The 12,500-nt window shown below is 45.6% G+C and overlaps 1 protein-coding gene across 1 annotated transcript in view; it reads right to left on the bottom strand.

Annotated features, from left to right (window-relative positions):
- The window catches only part of dync2h1 (dynein cytoplasmic 2 heavy chain 1), a 56,057-nt gene that overhangs the window by 32,407 nt on the left and 11,150 nt on the right, over positions 1 to 12,500 (bottom strand). The window contains exons 23-47 of the mRNA XM_060887630.1: positions 12,425 to 12,500; positions 12,109 to 12,264; positions 11,896 to 12,010; positions 11,608 to 11,778; positions 10,878 to 11,036; positions 10,574 to 10,797; positions 10,344 to 10,476; positions 9,981 to 10,098; positions 9,623 to 9,735; positions 9,082 to 9,195; positions 8,758 to 8,899; positions 8,398 to 8,603; positions 8,121 to 8,303; positions 5,689 to 5,871; positions 5,359 to 5,582; positions 4,205 to 4,314; positions 3,908 to 4,107; positions 3,547 to 3,811; positions 3,130 to 3,337; positions 2,875 to 3,004; positions 1,706 to 1,861; positions 1,323 to 1,579; positions 536 to 782; positions 299 to 450; positions 55 to 199 (exon numbers count right to left, since the gene is read on the bottom strand). The exon at positions 12,425 to 12,500 is cut by the window's right edge and continues 130 nt beyond it. Of these exons, the coding sequence (XP_060743613.1) occupies positions 55 to 199; positions 299 to 450; positions 536 to 782; positions 1,323 to 1,579; positions 1,706 to 1,861; positions 2,875 to 3,004; positions 3,130 to 3,337; positions 3,547 to 3,811; positions 3,908 to 4,107; positions 4,205 to 4,314; positions 5,359 to 5,582; positions 5,689 to 5,871; positions 8,121 to 8,303; positions 8,398 to 8,603; positions 8,758 to 8,899; positions 9,082 to 9,195; positions 9,623 to 9,735; positions 9,981 to 10,098; positions 10,344 to 10,476; positions 10,574 to 10,797; positions 10,878 to 11,036; positions 11,608 to 11,778; positions 11,896 to 12,010; positions 12,109 to 12,264; positions 12,425 to 12,500 (4,187 nt within the window). The remainder of the gene's footprint in view (positions 1 to 54; positions 200 to 298; positions 451 to 535; positions 783 to 1,322; positions 1,580 to 1,705; positions 1,862 to 2,874; positions 3,005 to 3,129; positions 3,338 to 3,546; positions 3,812 to 3,907; positions 4,108 to 4,204; positions 4,315 to 5,358; positions 5,583 to 5,688; positions 5,872 to 8,120; positions 8,304 to 8,397; positions 8,604 to 8,757; positions 8,900 to 9,081; positions 9,196 to 9,622; positions 9,736 to 9,980; positions 10,099 to 10,343; positions 10,477 to 10,573; positions 10,798 to 10,877; positions 11,037 to 11,607; positions 11,779 to 11,895; positions 12,011 to 12,108; positions 12,265 to 12,424) is intronic.

The raw sequence follows: 12,500 nt of genomic DNA, 5'->3' as shown, positions 1-12,500 counted from the left end.
TCACATACATACACAGACAAACGCCTGATTATCCTTCAGCCAATGAGAGCAGACCTGCTCATAGATCTGGACTAAGGATCCAGCCAGCTGATGAATCTTCCCAGCAGAACTCCAGGTGGGATGATTACCCAGAGTTCTTTGCAACACAGGTGAAAGGTATGCGCTATAGATTGTCTGTAGCTGTTCTCTATCGGGATAACTGCAGAGAAACACAAACACACATTAGGACTGCACTTTAGTGGTGGAGTCGAAGTAAAAATAGATTCAAATGAAAGAGTTGAGTTGGTTTATGACTCACTCGATGGTACAGATGCGCACTATGGAGGTAAAGCGGGAGGTGAGTGTGTGGCGTCCCACAGCGCCTCCAGCTGACATGGAACAAACAATCTGAATGTTCTCCAAACCAACCCACTCTAGACTTTCATCATAAAACCCCTGATACGTCAACACCTGAGAGATGCAGAGACATACGTGATTTTACTCTCGCTGTGTTTGTGTGTGTGTGTGTGTGTGTGTGTGTAAGTGAATTTAATACCTGTTGAAGGAAAGCGATCAGGTTGCTGGTTCCCCACTTGTCTGGTTTGGGGAGGTTGATGTCTTTGAGGTAGAGGACGAGCCGCTCGCAGTCACGTGGCCGATACACTCGGTGTGTGTTGGAGCTGATGCACACGCATGTTTGAGTGAGTTTCTGCAGGACGTGTCGCGATGTTGTCTGAGCACTGCAGTGAATCACTGCCACCTGAGTGGATCTTAGCCTAGAAAACACATAACGCAACAACATTCTGTGCACACAAACAAACACACACACACAAACACACACAGACACAGACAGACGCACAGACACACAAACACGCACACACACACACACAGAGACACACACAGAGAAACACACACAAACACACACAAACACACACACAAACACACAGAGAAACATGCACAGACACACAAACACACACACACACACAGACAAAAACACACACACAAACACACACACAGAGAAACATGCACAGGCACACAAACAGACCCACACACAGACACACACGAGCAAACACACACACACACAAACACACACACAAACAAACACACACACAAAAGCACACACACACATTTAGCATAACACAGAAAGTTACACACATACTGTGTGTTTTTATACACTTTCAGTGTTTAATAAGACAGAAACACAAACATTATAAAGGTTACTGTTTGTTACTCAGATGTAAATGTGACATAACTGCAAAAAACTCTCTTCTCAGACATGGCGAATGCAGGGGGAACATGTGTATTAGTGTGTGTGTGTTTGTGTGTGTTTGTGTGTGTTGTACCCCTTGCCACAGCCCTCTGGTCCCACCAGCAGGAATGGCTGTGTGTGTCCGGACAGCCAGTGTGTGAAGATGTGTAGAGCATGCTGTGTATGTGGAGTGTGTATGACGGGGAGTGTGTGCGTATTGCTGAAATCCTCCACACACACTCCATCTCCACGCTGCAGCTCATACACACAGAAACGGCCAGAGTCACGATCGTAGAACAGATTCAGAGGGTTCCGTGGATCAGGAGGGTTCTCACCTGCCCAGCTTAGGACCTACACGCACACACACACACACACACACACACACACACACACACAGGTACACACACAAGCACGGTTATGACACTGTTTATAAACACATTAACAAAATGACAACCCAAATGCGCACAGTGCTCTGACCTGCTTGGCAAACTCCTGTCGTGATTTTAGCTGCAGGTTTCCTCCAAGTCCACGGATTAATCCAACTATAAACTCTCCCCGCTCGCTCACACCCCTCAAATGGGACAAACCATTCAGGACAGCGCCTACCAGACTAGTCTCTACCACACACTCCCCCTAGAGAGAGAGAGAGAAAGAGTGACAGAGAGATATTATTTAAGGAATACTTAAGACTTATCTATTTCAAAATGTATTGACTGTAACACTAAAAAGAGGTTTTCTTTTTCTGTGTGTGTGTGTACCTGTGTGTGTGTGTACCTGTGTGTGTGTGTGTACCTGTGTGTGTGTGTGTACCTGTGTGTGTGTGTGTGTGTGTGTGTACCTGTGTGTGTGTACCTGTGTGTGTGTGTACCTGTGTGTGTGTGTACCTGTGTGTGTGTGTGTACCTGTGTGTGTGTACCTGTGTGTGTGTACCTGTGTGTGTACCTGTGTGTGTACCTGTTTGTGTACCTGTGGGTGTGTGTGTGTGTGTGCGAGTGTATACCTGTGTGCGTGTACGTGTGTGTACCTGTGTGTACCTGTGTGTGTGTGTGTACCTGTGTGTGTGTACCTGTGTGTGTGTGTACCTGTGTGTGTACCTGTGTGTGTACCTGTGTGTGTGTGTACCTGTTTGTGTACCTGTGTGTGTGTGTGTGTGTGCGAGTGTATACCTGTGTGTGTGTACGTGTGTGTACCTGTGTGTACCTGTGTGTGTGTACCTGTGTGTGTGTACCTGTGTGTGTGTGTGTGTGTACCTGTGTGTGTGGGTGTGTACCTGTGTGTGTGTGTACCTGTGTGTGTACCTGTGTGTGTGTGTACCTGTGTGTGTGAGTGGGTGTACCTGTGTGTGTGTGTGTGTGTGTGTGTGTGTACCTGTGTGTGTGAGTGGGTGTACCTGTGTGTGTGTGTACCTGTGTGTGTACCTGTGTGTGTGGGTGTGTACCTGTGTGTGTGTGTACCTGTGTGTGTACCAGTGTGTGTGTACCTGTGTGTGTGAGTGGGTGTACCTGTGTGTGTGTGTACCTGTGTGTGTACCTGTGTGTGTGTACCTGTGTGTGTGAGTGGGTGTACCTGTGTGTGTGTGTACCTGTGTGTGTGTGTGTGTGTGTGTGTGTGTGTGTAGGTGTGTGTGTGTGTGTGTGTGTGTGTACCTGTGTAAACACCCAGCTGAGTGCTCGCTGGAAATAATCATTAATCCAGATCTCCAGGTTGTCCCTGTTCTCCACCTGCTCTTTCCGTAACCATGCCTTCAGGAGAGCGCTCACGTCAGTGTCCTCATCACTGTCTCACAGACAGACAGACAGACAGACAGACAGACAGACAACACACACACCGTTGTATACAGGATTTACACCTTTATATTCAACACATTACACTATACTCACATCACTACTATGATTGGCTACCTGAGGAAGATGATGCCCATGCGGGAGATGGTGGCAGGAGAAGCACAGCTCAGGTCGTGGGTCTCGAACAGGAAGTTGACGTTCGGACCGAACTGAATGCGCTCTCCGCTCGGCATCGTCAACAAACGATTGTCGTCTAGGACGGAGTTCAGGGACTCCACCCATTCTGGGTCAATATCACCGTCACACACGATCCACGAACTCACCTCTACAGAGAGAAATACAGAGAGAAAGAAAGAGAGAAAGAAAGAAAGAAAGAAAGAAAGGCCACAACAAAAGATAGACAGAGAGAGTTATAAGATATAACAACAAAGGAACACAGACTGAAGAAGATAAAGACGGAGCTTTGTGACACACTGCTTGGTGATTGTGTGTGTTGGTCACTGAGCTTTAATGGAACACTGTGTGTTGTTACACCTTGAGGTTCCCGGATGACGTGTCTGGAAGCAGCGGTGATGACTCCATCACTCCATTCACGCGTGTCCATGTCCATGTGTCCCAGCAGCTGCTGTCGGCTCAGTGCTTTAGGGTTAACGGTGTAGTGCTGCACCGTGAGGCCAAGGCGCTTCAGAGCAGCACGCAACAAACGCCACACGGTGGACTTCCCACAGCCGCTCGGTCCCACCATGACCACGCCCATCCTCTGCCTCATCTGTTCATACAGCTCTAGAGCCTTCCTGACCTACAAACACACACACACACACACCCTTTACTAGCCCATACACACTTTTATACAATTTATAGCCCTAATACTTTCTTTAATCATATGTGTGTGTACCTGGCTAGGTATGATCTCCAGCTGTGCTTCTTCATAAGCACCCATTAGAGCAGCCTTCAGCTCTTCGTAGTGCACTTCGTCGAGGTCCACAGCAGGAAAGATGTCTCTGAGCAGGGCGTCGAAGCGAGCGCTGTCTGAGAACGTCAGCTTCGAGAGAGTGTTCAACCTGAGAGCCTGCACCACTAACACGATCTCACTCGCTGCACAGCGGTCAAGGTGAAAATGGTGGATTAATGTACTGCTGCTGTTAAAGAATTAAAAATAATAATAATAATATCATTAACGTTGTTATTCTACCTTGTGAGTGTTGTTTCCTCTGTAGCTGTAATAAATTCCCGCAGCCTTTCAGCACCGTCTTCAGAGCACGCAGCCCCCAGTCATAATGCTGCTGAGGGGTCAATAGCTCTCTACACACACATACATACACACAGTCAATAACACTCACACAAACATAAATACCAACAACACCTGACAACCGTAATCCCTAGTGATGTATACTGCGTATAAAAGTTTACACGCCCTGTTGAAGATATCGGTCAGGTGAGAGGTACAAAAAGAGGTTTCTGAAACATTAGATGTGTCATGGAACCCTAACCCTAACCCTAACCCATCATCAACAAGTAGGGAAAGAGGCACCACAATTTGTCCCTCCAGAATAGACAAAAAGACAAGAGGAAGTGTTATCCAGCAGGCTGTCAGAGGTCAGAGAAGCGAGTAGGTCGAAAAGATATGTTTGGCACAAAAACCTCTTAACCCCATAGTGAAATATGGTGGTGGCAGCATCATACTCAAATGCTGCTTATCTTCAGCTGGGATCTATTTTGGCACAATCTGACTGAAACCAAAACTGTGTGTGTGTGTGTGTGTGTGTCTGTGTGTGTGTATGTGTGTGTGTGTCTGTGTGTATGTGTGTGTCTATGTGTGTGTATGTGTGTGTCTGTATCGGTGTGTATGTGTGTCTGTATGTGTCTGTAGGTGTCTGTGTGTGTATGTGTATGTGTATGTGTGTATGTCTGTGGGTGTCTGTGTGTGTATGCATGTGTGTGTATGCATGTGTGTATATGTGTATGTGTGTGTGTGTGTATGTGTGTGTGTGTGTGTGTGTGTGTGTGTGTGTGTGTGTGTGTGTGTGTGTATGTGTGTGTATGTGTATGTGTGTGTATGTGTGTGTGTGTCTGTGGGTGTCTGTGTGTGTATGTGTGTGTGTGTGTGTGTGTGTGTATGTGTGTGTGTGTGTGTGTATGTGTGTGTATGTGTATGTGTGTGTATGTGTGTGTGTGTCTGTGGGTGTCTGTGTGTGTATGTGTGTGTATGCATGTGTGTGTATGCATGTCTGTGTGTGTATGTGTGTGTATGTGTGTGTGTGTGTGTGTGTGTGTGTGTGTGTGTGTGTGTGTGTGTGTGTGTGTGTGTGTGTGTGTGTGTGTGTGTGTGTGTGTGTGTGTGTTAACCTAGCCAGGTTGAACACAGCCGTGAGTTTGCGTGCAAGCTCTTTCCCCTGTTTGAAGCCCTCAGAGTAAAGGATGACCTCAGCAATGAGCTCGTTATCAGGGGTTGTCATGGCAACAGGACGGAAAAGTTGCTTGAGGTTGTCTGGAAGTTTCTGTCTCCCTCCGTAACCTTTGCCTGCAGGATTCAAAGTGATGAACACACCAGAGTTTGGGTCTAGCTCCACCTGGAGACACACACACACACACACACACATTAGCACCAGTCACCTGCAAGTTCTACTAGAGTTCAGTTTGGTGTGTGTAGTGTGTGTGTGTGTGTGTGTGTGTCACCTCTTTGCCCAGGAGGTGACAGGTGTCTCGATGCTGTCTCAGTGAGTCCTGAATGGCCTGTATCTGCATGGACACTGCAGAGAGCACGGCTTCCTCCAGACGATTAAACTCATCGAAACAGCCCCAAGCTCCACACTTTATCAACCCCACAAAGATACGACCCATAGACTTCACATCAATGCCCTAAAAACACACACACACACACACACACACACACACACACACACACACACACACACACACACACACACAGGTGTATAACTGTACATAGGAAGGTTTTCAGAACAGACAACAGTAACATAACAAGGTGCCTTATCATACAGGCTGGTAAAGGAATGACTGCTACATGATTAACTTGACTTGTGGAACAATAAAGGTACAGTAACTAAAAATGGACAAAAAGTATGACAGTAAAACGTAAAAATAATCATAAATAAAACAACAATAAACAATAAAACAACTTTTTAAGTGATTTAAAAACTGATTTAAGATCAAATTAAAACAATTAATAAGAGGAAAGGATTATACACAGTGCAATCGGTTCGGACGTAGCACAGAAGCTCATTGAGCTAAACGGTTAGTTTTGAGTCTAGATTTAAATGTGGCTAAAGTTTTAGCACATCTGATCTCTTCTGGAAGCCGATTCCAACTGCAGGCAGAATAAAAGCTAAAAGCAGATTCCCCTTGTTTGGTGGGAACCCTTTAGTATTTCTAACTGACTCCATCCTAATGATCTGACTGATCTGTTTGGTTTATATTCAGTGAGCATATCTGCAATGTATTAAGGTCCATTGAGTGATTTATAAACGAGTAAAAGTACTTTAAAATCAATTCTAATATATAACTGGAAGCCAGCGTAAGGACCTGAGGACTGGTGTGATATGCTCTGATTTTCTGCTGCTAGTCAGAACCCTGGTAGCAGCGTTCTCAATGGTCTTCTTGGGAAGGCTGGTGAGGAGAGCATTACAACAGTCCACCCTGCTTGTGATAAAGGCACGGACAAGTTTCTCCAAGTCTTGCCTGGAAACAAAACATCTAATCCTTGCAATGTTTTTGAGATGATAGCGAACAAGAGTGGAGCGAGAATTGAGCCTTGTGGGACTCCGCACGTCACGGACGTCCATGTAGACTTATGCTCTCCTATACTCACGTAATACCCTCTCCCTTATGACCTGAACCAATTTAGAGCCATCCCAGAAAGCCCGACCCAGTTTACCAGTCTCTCTAGAAGAATGTTATGTGTCAAACGCAGCACTAAGATCTAGTAGTACCAGCACTGATGTTTTGCTAGAATCAGAATTTAGGCGAACATCATTTATTATCTTAATGAGCGCAGTCTCTGTGCTGTGATGCGTTCTGAAACCAGATTGAAAATTGTCCAGGTATCAATTTGAGTTTAAGTAGTTTTTGATATTGGTCTATAATTGCTCAATATGGTGTTATCAAGATTGCTCTTTTTCAGAAGGGGCTTAACATCTGCAGTTTTCAGGGAGTTTGGAAAAGTCCCAAAAAGAAGTGAGGTGTTCACCACTTCTAAGTGATCTGCTTCTAAAACAGTTGAACACACTTTTGACAAAAAGATGTAGGAAGTGTGTCAAGATAGCAGGTTGAGGATTTGAGGTGCTGTACTCACTATTTCTTCCAAAGTTTTGCAATCGATTGCTTCAAAAGCAGATTGCTTCTACAGTGTGCAGAAATGCTTGGTGTTGAAGATAAAGCCTTCATAAATAGCACGCTAGTGTTCAGGTCTCTTTCATACAGTACGCGTCTCTTTCTGACAGAGACAGATCTAGAGTCAGTGGTAGCAGAGATCAGTACTCTCTCACTCACTCACTCACATCTTCTACCGCTTATCCGAACTACCTCGGGTCACGGGGAGCCTGTGCCTATCTCAGGTGTCATCGGGCATCAAGGCAGGATACACCCTGGACGGAGTGCCAACCCATCGCAGGGCACACACACACACACACTCATTCACTCACACAATCACACACTACGGACAATTTTCCAGAGATGCCAATCAACCTACCATGCATGTCTTTGGACCGGGGGAGGAAACTGGAGTACCCGGAGGAAACCCCCGAGGCACGGGGAGAACATGCAAACTCCACACACACAAGGTGGAGGCGGGAATCGAACCCCCAACCCTGGAGGTGTGAGGCGAACGTGCTAACCACTAAGACACCGTGCCCCCAGAGATCAATATATCAGAAAAAATACAGAAGTGATCAGATAGTGCTACATCCCCTTAATAACAACGGATGAAATGTTTAGACCCTTACTGAGTGTGTCCACGATCGTGTGTGGGTCCAAGCACATAAACACAATATCAGGGTACTGACAGTAACACATTACTCTACTGAGTAGTTTTGTACATAAAGATAGATGGGATCTAATATTTTGTGTGTATGTGTGTGTGTGTGTGTGTGTACCTCATCACAGTTAAACACCAGCACCTGTCTGCCCAGCAGTCCTCCGAGTGCTTTAACAGACTCGGTTTTACCGGTTCCTGCTGGTCCGTACGGGTTTCCTCCTAAACCCATCCTCATAGCCTGAGTTAGCGTAAGGTAGCACTTATCCGTTAGAGGAGTGTGCACTAGCTTAGGGGCGTTACCCTGAAGTATAAAGACCAAAAGAGAAAGGGTGTCAGTTTATTCATCATCGTTTACTGTGTTTGTTGGTTAGAGACCACACATGGTGTGTGTATACCTGGTATTCGTAGGTGTAGTTGAACACTGCATCCACCATGTGTCCGGTGCAGCACTGATCAGCGTTCAGGTAGAAACGCAGCTGTTTCTTCCACACCCAATCATCTGCACTGTGAACCTGAACCTCCAGCAGCTCCCGCACCACCGACAGGTTGTGGATCACATCGAAGATCAGAGCTTTCAGCTTCAACTGAAGAACACTGGACTCTGAAATTACACAAACGACACTTGGTGGCTGTATACGGTTTAGATCTGCATTAACTAGCAAAGTTGACTCTTTGCCAGTTCCTACGCTATGAAATGTATTTATTAAACACACTAATTTACACACTGGAACACACAGAAACACACACTCGCGCACCTGTAGACTCTATGCGTGCGTTTGTGTCGGTGTAGTGCTCTAGTTTAGCTGTGAGCTCCAGCTCCAGTTGGTGAAGGTTCTGCTCACGAATGGCGCTTTCTACATCCTGTGTAAACTGAATCTGTTCAGCCAGGCATAGGATCTGCTCACACACACACACACACACACACACACACACACACACACACACACACACACACACACACACACACACACAAAATCCACCATATCATTCCTTTTAAATTTCATAATTAAGGGATCTGAGTTCTGTAATTAAGTGATTACATTACACACATTATATTATTTCAGTCTAAACTGTGTTACCTGTGAGGGGAAGCGGTTGGGGTCAACACCACCTCCCTTTACTGCTTTCACACACTCACACAACAGGAACTTCAACGTCTCCTTCATTTCTGAGGACAGTTCACCGAGCCACACCTAACACACACACACACACACACACACACACACACACACTGTGTCACATTGTAATTGTGGACTGTTTATACTCCATGTAGGAGGATGTTTCCTAAATAAGCAGCACTTTTGTAAGCACTAAACTAAACTAAGCGTAGCAATCTAATGGAATTTCTATGGTATAGAACAAATAAAAAAATTGTAATTAAAAAAAACTTCAGGTTGGTGACAGTAACTGAGCTTCATCACATCACACCATTTTGGATTATTTCCTATAAAAGCAAAAGATTTTACTCTATTCATTGGTTTATCTGTCTACCTGTTCCTGAGTTCACCAGCAGTATAAAGCCTCATTACATACCATGTGCTCGCATGTGTGTGTGTGTGTGTGCGCGTGTATGCGTGCGTGTGTGTGTGTGTGTGTGTGTGGTGTGTGTGCATGTCAGACCTCTACATCATTAGAGATGGTGATTGTGTTCCTCAGAGGGACAGACTCTCCTTCTAGTGACTTCATGGCTGTGATTCTGCAGCAGCTTGAATCAAAGTCCACACTGTGGATTCCTACACATGCACACACACACACACACACACACACACACACACACACACACACACAAACACACATACACAAACACATACACACAAAAACATTCCAGACAAAACATCAGCACACAAGTGTTTGTGTGTCTGTGTGTATGTGTGTGTCTGTGTGTGAGTGTGTGTGTATGTGGGTGTGTGTGTATCTCTGTGTGTGTGTCTGTGTATGTGTGTATGTGTGTGTATGCGTGTGTGTGTGTCTGTGTTACCTGCAAACAGCTTCTTCAGATGTGTCTGGATAACAGTGGGATTTGTGGCTTGGCCCAGTATCTCCAGCAGGTCGTCATCGCCGATAAAATAGAAACGAGGAAATGCAGAACGTTTCTCCTGTGAAGGACACACAGATCAGAGGACACACAGATCAGAGGACACACAGATCAGAGGACACACAGATCAGAGGACACACAGATCAGAGGACACACAGATCAGAGGACACACAGAAGGCACTATAGAAGGCACGGTCACCTAGATCTACAGGCTTATTAGACAAACCGACAACCTGAGACAAGTTCACTGATGTGTGTGTGTGTGTGTGTGTGTGTGTGTGTGTGTGTGTGTGTGTTATCCAGCACCTCAAGGAAATCATTGAGGGATTTCTGACAGCGCTGTAGCTGATCCTGCAGTGTATTCAAAGCGTTTCTCATTCCCGCTCGTGTGGTTAGAGACGTCACTCTGGTGTCTCTCTGCACATCCGACATGATGGCCCTAAACACACAAACACAAACTTGGAATACAGACACACACATACATCTCTATCTTGTCTTCTCCATACACAGTATGCATACTTCCCACACACACACACCTGAAGTCCTGGTCCACTCTGTGAAAGCGGGCCTGTTCTCGCGGCAACGCACCACGCCCGAATATGGGCTCGAGGTAGAGCCACTTCCTTTGGATGCTGTTGAGGCTCTGCAGGAAGTCGTCGAGATCGGTGAGACGAGTCTCCCACAATGACACCTTGTCGTGGAATCGCTGATAATATGGTGAGTCCTTCAGAGACTGCAGCAGACACCGATTGTCTCCAACCTCCACAAAGACACATAAAGGGTTAAGCAATCAACACATCAACACTGAATCTGATCATCTCACATGTCTCTGTCTCTTACCTGATTCATGACGTCTCTCCACTCGCGAATGAGGCTGATGTGAGTGCCGGTGCTGTTGGTGTACTCAGTGAGAGAGAAACATGCTCCAGCAGCCCACAGCTCCACCTCACGCAGCGCCTCACGGATACTAACCTCTGCATGAGCACGGCTGTTCAGGTCCTACACACACACAGAGAGAGAGAGAGAGAGAGAGAGAGAGAGACAGAGACAGAGACAGAGACAAAGACAGAGACAGAGACAGATTAACCTATCCTTCTTTACAGGAGTATCTCCACTGAGGTTCTGGTAACTTCTATGCATTTGGCAAGAGCACATGATTTGGTTTTATTGTGTTGGGAAATCGCACACACTCATGACACACACAGACATACACACACACAGCCACACATACACACACACACATACACACACACAAACACACGCACAAACACACACACAAACACACACATGCACACACACACAAACGCACACACAAACACACACAAACCCACTCAATCTCCCACACACACCCAGTCCACATTTCAAAATCGTCATTCATGCAAAAACAAGAGTGTCGTTGTTGCTTTAAGTATTTGTTCTTTAAGACCTATTTTTTTAAGACCCTTTATTTCTTAATAGTTTCTAATCCACAGTAAACTTTGGAGCAGAAATAAAATCAGCTCATTAAATCTGCTGAGGAACAAGTAAAGAAACCCACAAGAGACATGTATGTGTGTGTGCTTGTGTGTACCTTTAGGTCCAAGGCTCTATCTATGATGGTGTGTGAGACGGTCAGCAGATCTTTGAACAGGAGTCTCTCCAGCGTGGTTCCTTTGGAGAGGTTGAGCAATCTGAACAGATCCAGCCAGTGATCCTGAGACAGGTGATCACCTCTCACATACTTCAGCACAGGAACGAGAGCCTACAGTATGCGTGCACAAACACACACACGTTGTTTGATCACGAGGAAGCTTCCAGATACAACTAGGCATTTTTTTAAATCGCCTGAACAATCTGAGACAAAGAATGGAACTCGTACCTTGTACTTATCCACTTCTTTTTGCAGCATCACCGTCATGGTGTTGTGTTCCTCCTGCTTCCTCAGGCGATCGTGCCACATGAACACAAACTCTTCGAACTCATGTGTCCTGCTCCTGCAAAATATAAAACAGTGTGAAGAACGTATACAGATGTTTTCTATACATCATATCATATTGTGTGAGTGTGAGTGTGTGTGTGTGAATACACACACCTGAAGGTGATCCAGTCCTGCTGTGCACTGGTGTTGAGTGTGTTTTGAAACTCCTCATAGAGGCTCCACATGTCTGAACAACGCTGAAGGTCATGTAGTGTGTCCGATGCAAGAGACATGTCTGGAACATCGAGCTCAAAGTGCTCACAATCCTCCCTACATACACAGATACGTATAAACCTTAATTACGCTGATGTAATATTATTTGTTTATCAGTGTTGTGCGGAAAAAAATATTAGTTATAATGAACAACATTCTGAAATGGCAATAAAAGTACGTAACAGACAGAAAGTGTGTGTGTGTGTGTGTGTCATACAGCAGCCTTGTCCGTGTGTTTTCGAGCTCATTAAATTCCTCTCTCTTCTCCCTCACTCGCTCCACACACCGCTGCA

Source organism: Tachysurus vachellii, chromosome 15 (assembly GCF_030014155.1).
Source record: "Tachysurus vachellii isolate PV-2020 chromosome 15, HZAU_Pvac_v1, whole genome shotgun sequence".
NCBI classification, from domain to species: Eukaryota; Metazoa; Chordata; class Actinopteri; order Siluriformes; family Bagridae; genus Tachysurus; species Tachysurus vachellii.
This window is presented reverse-complemented; position numbering and strand designations above follow the sequence as displayed.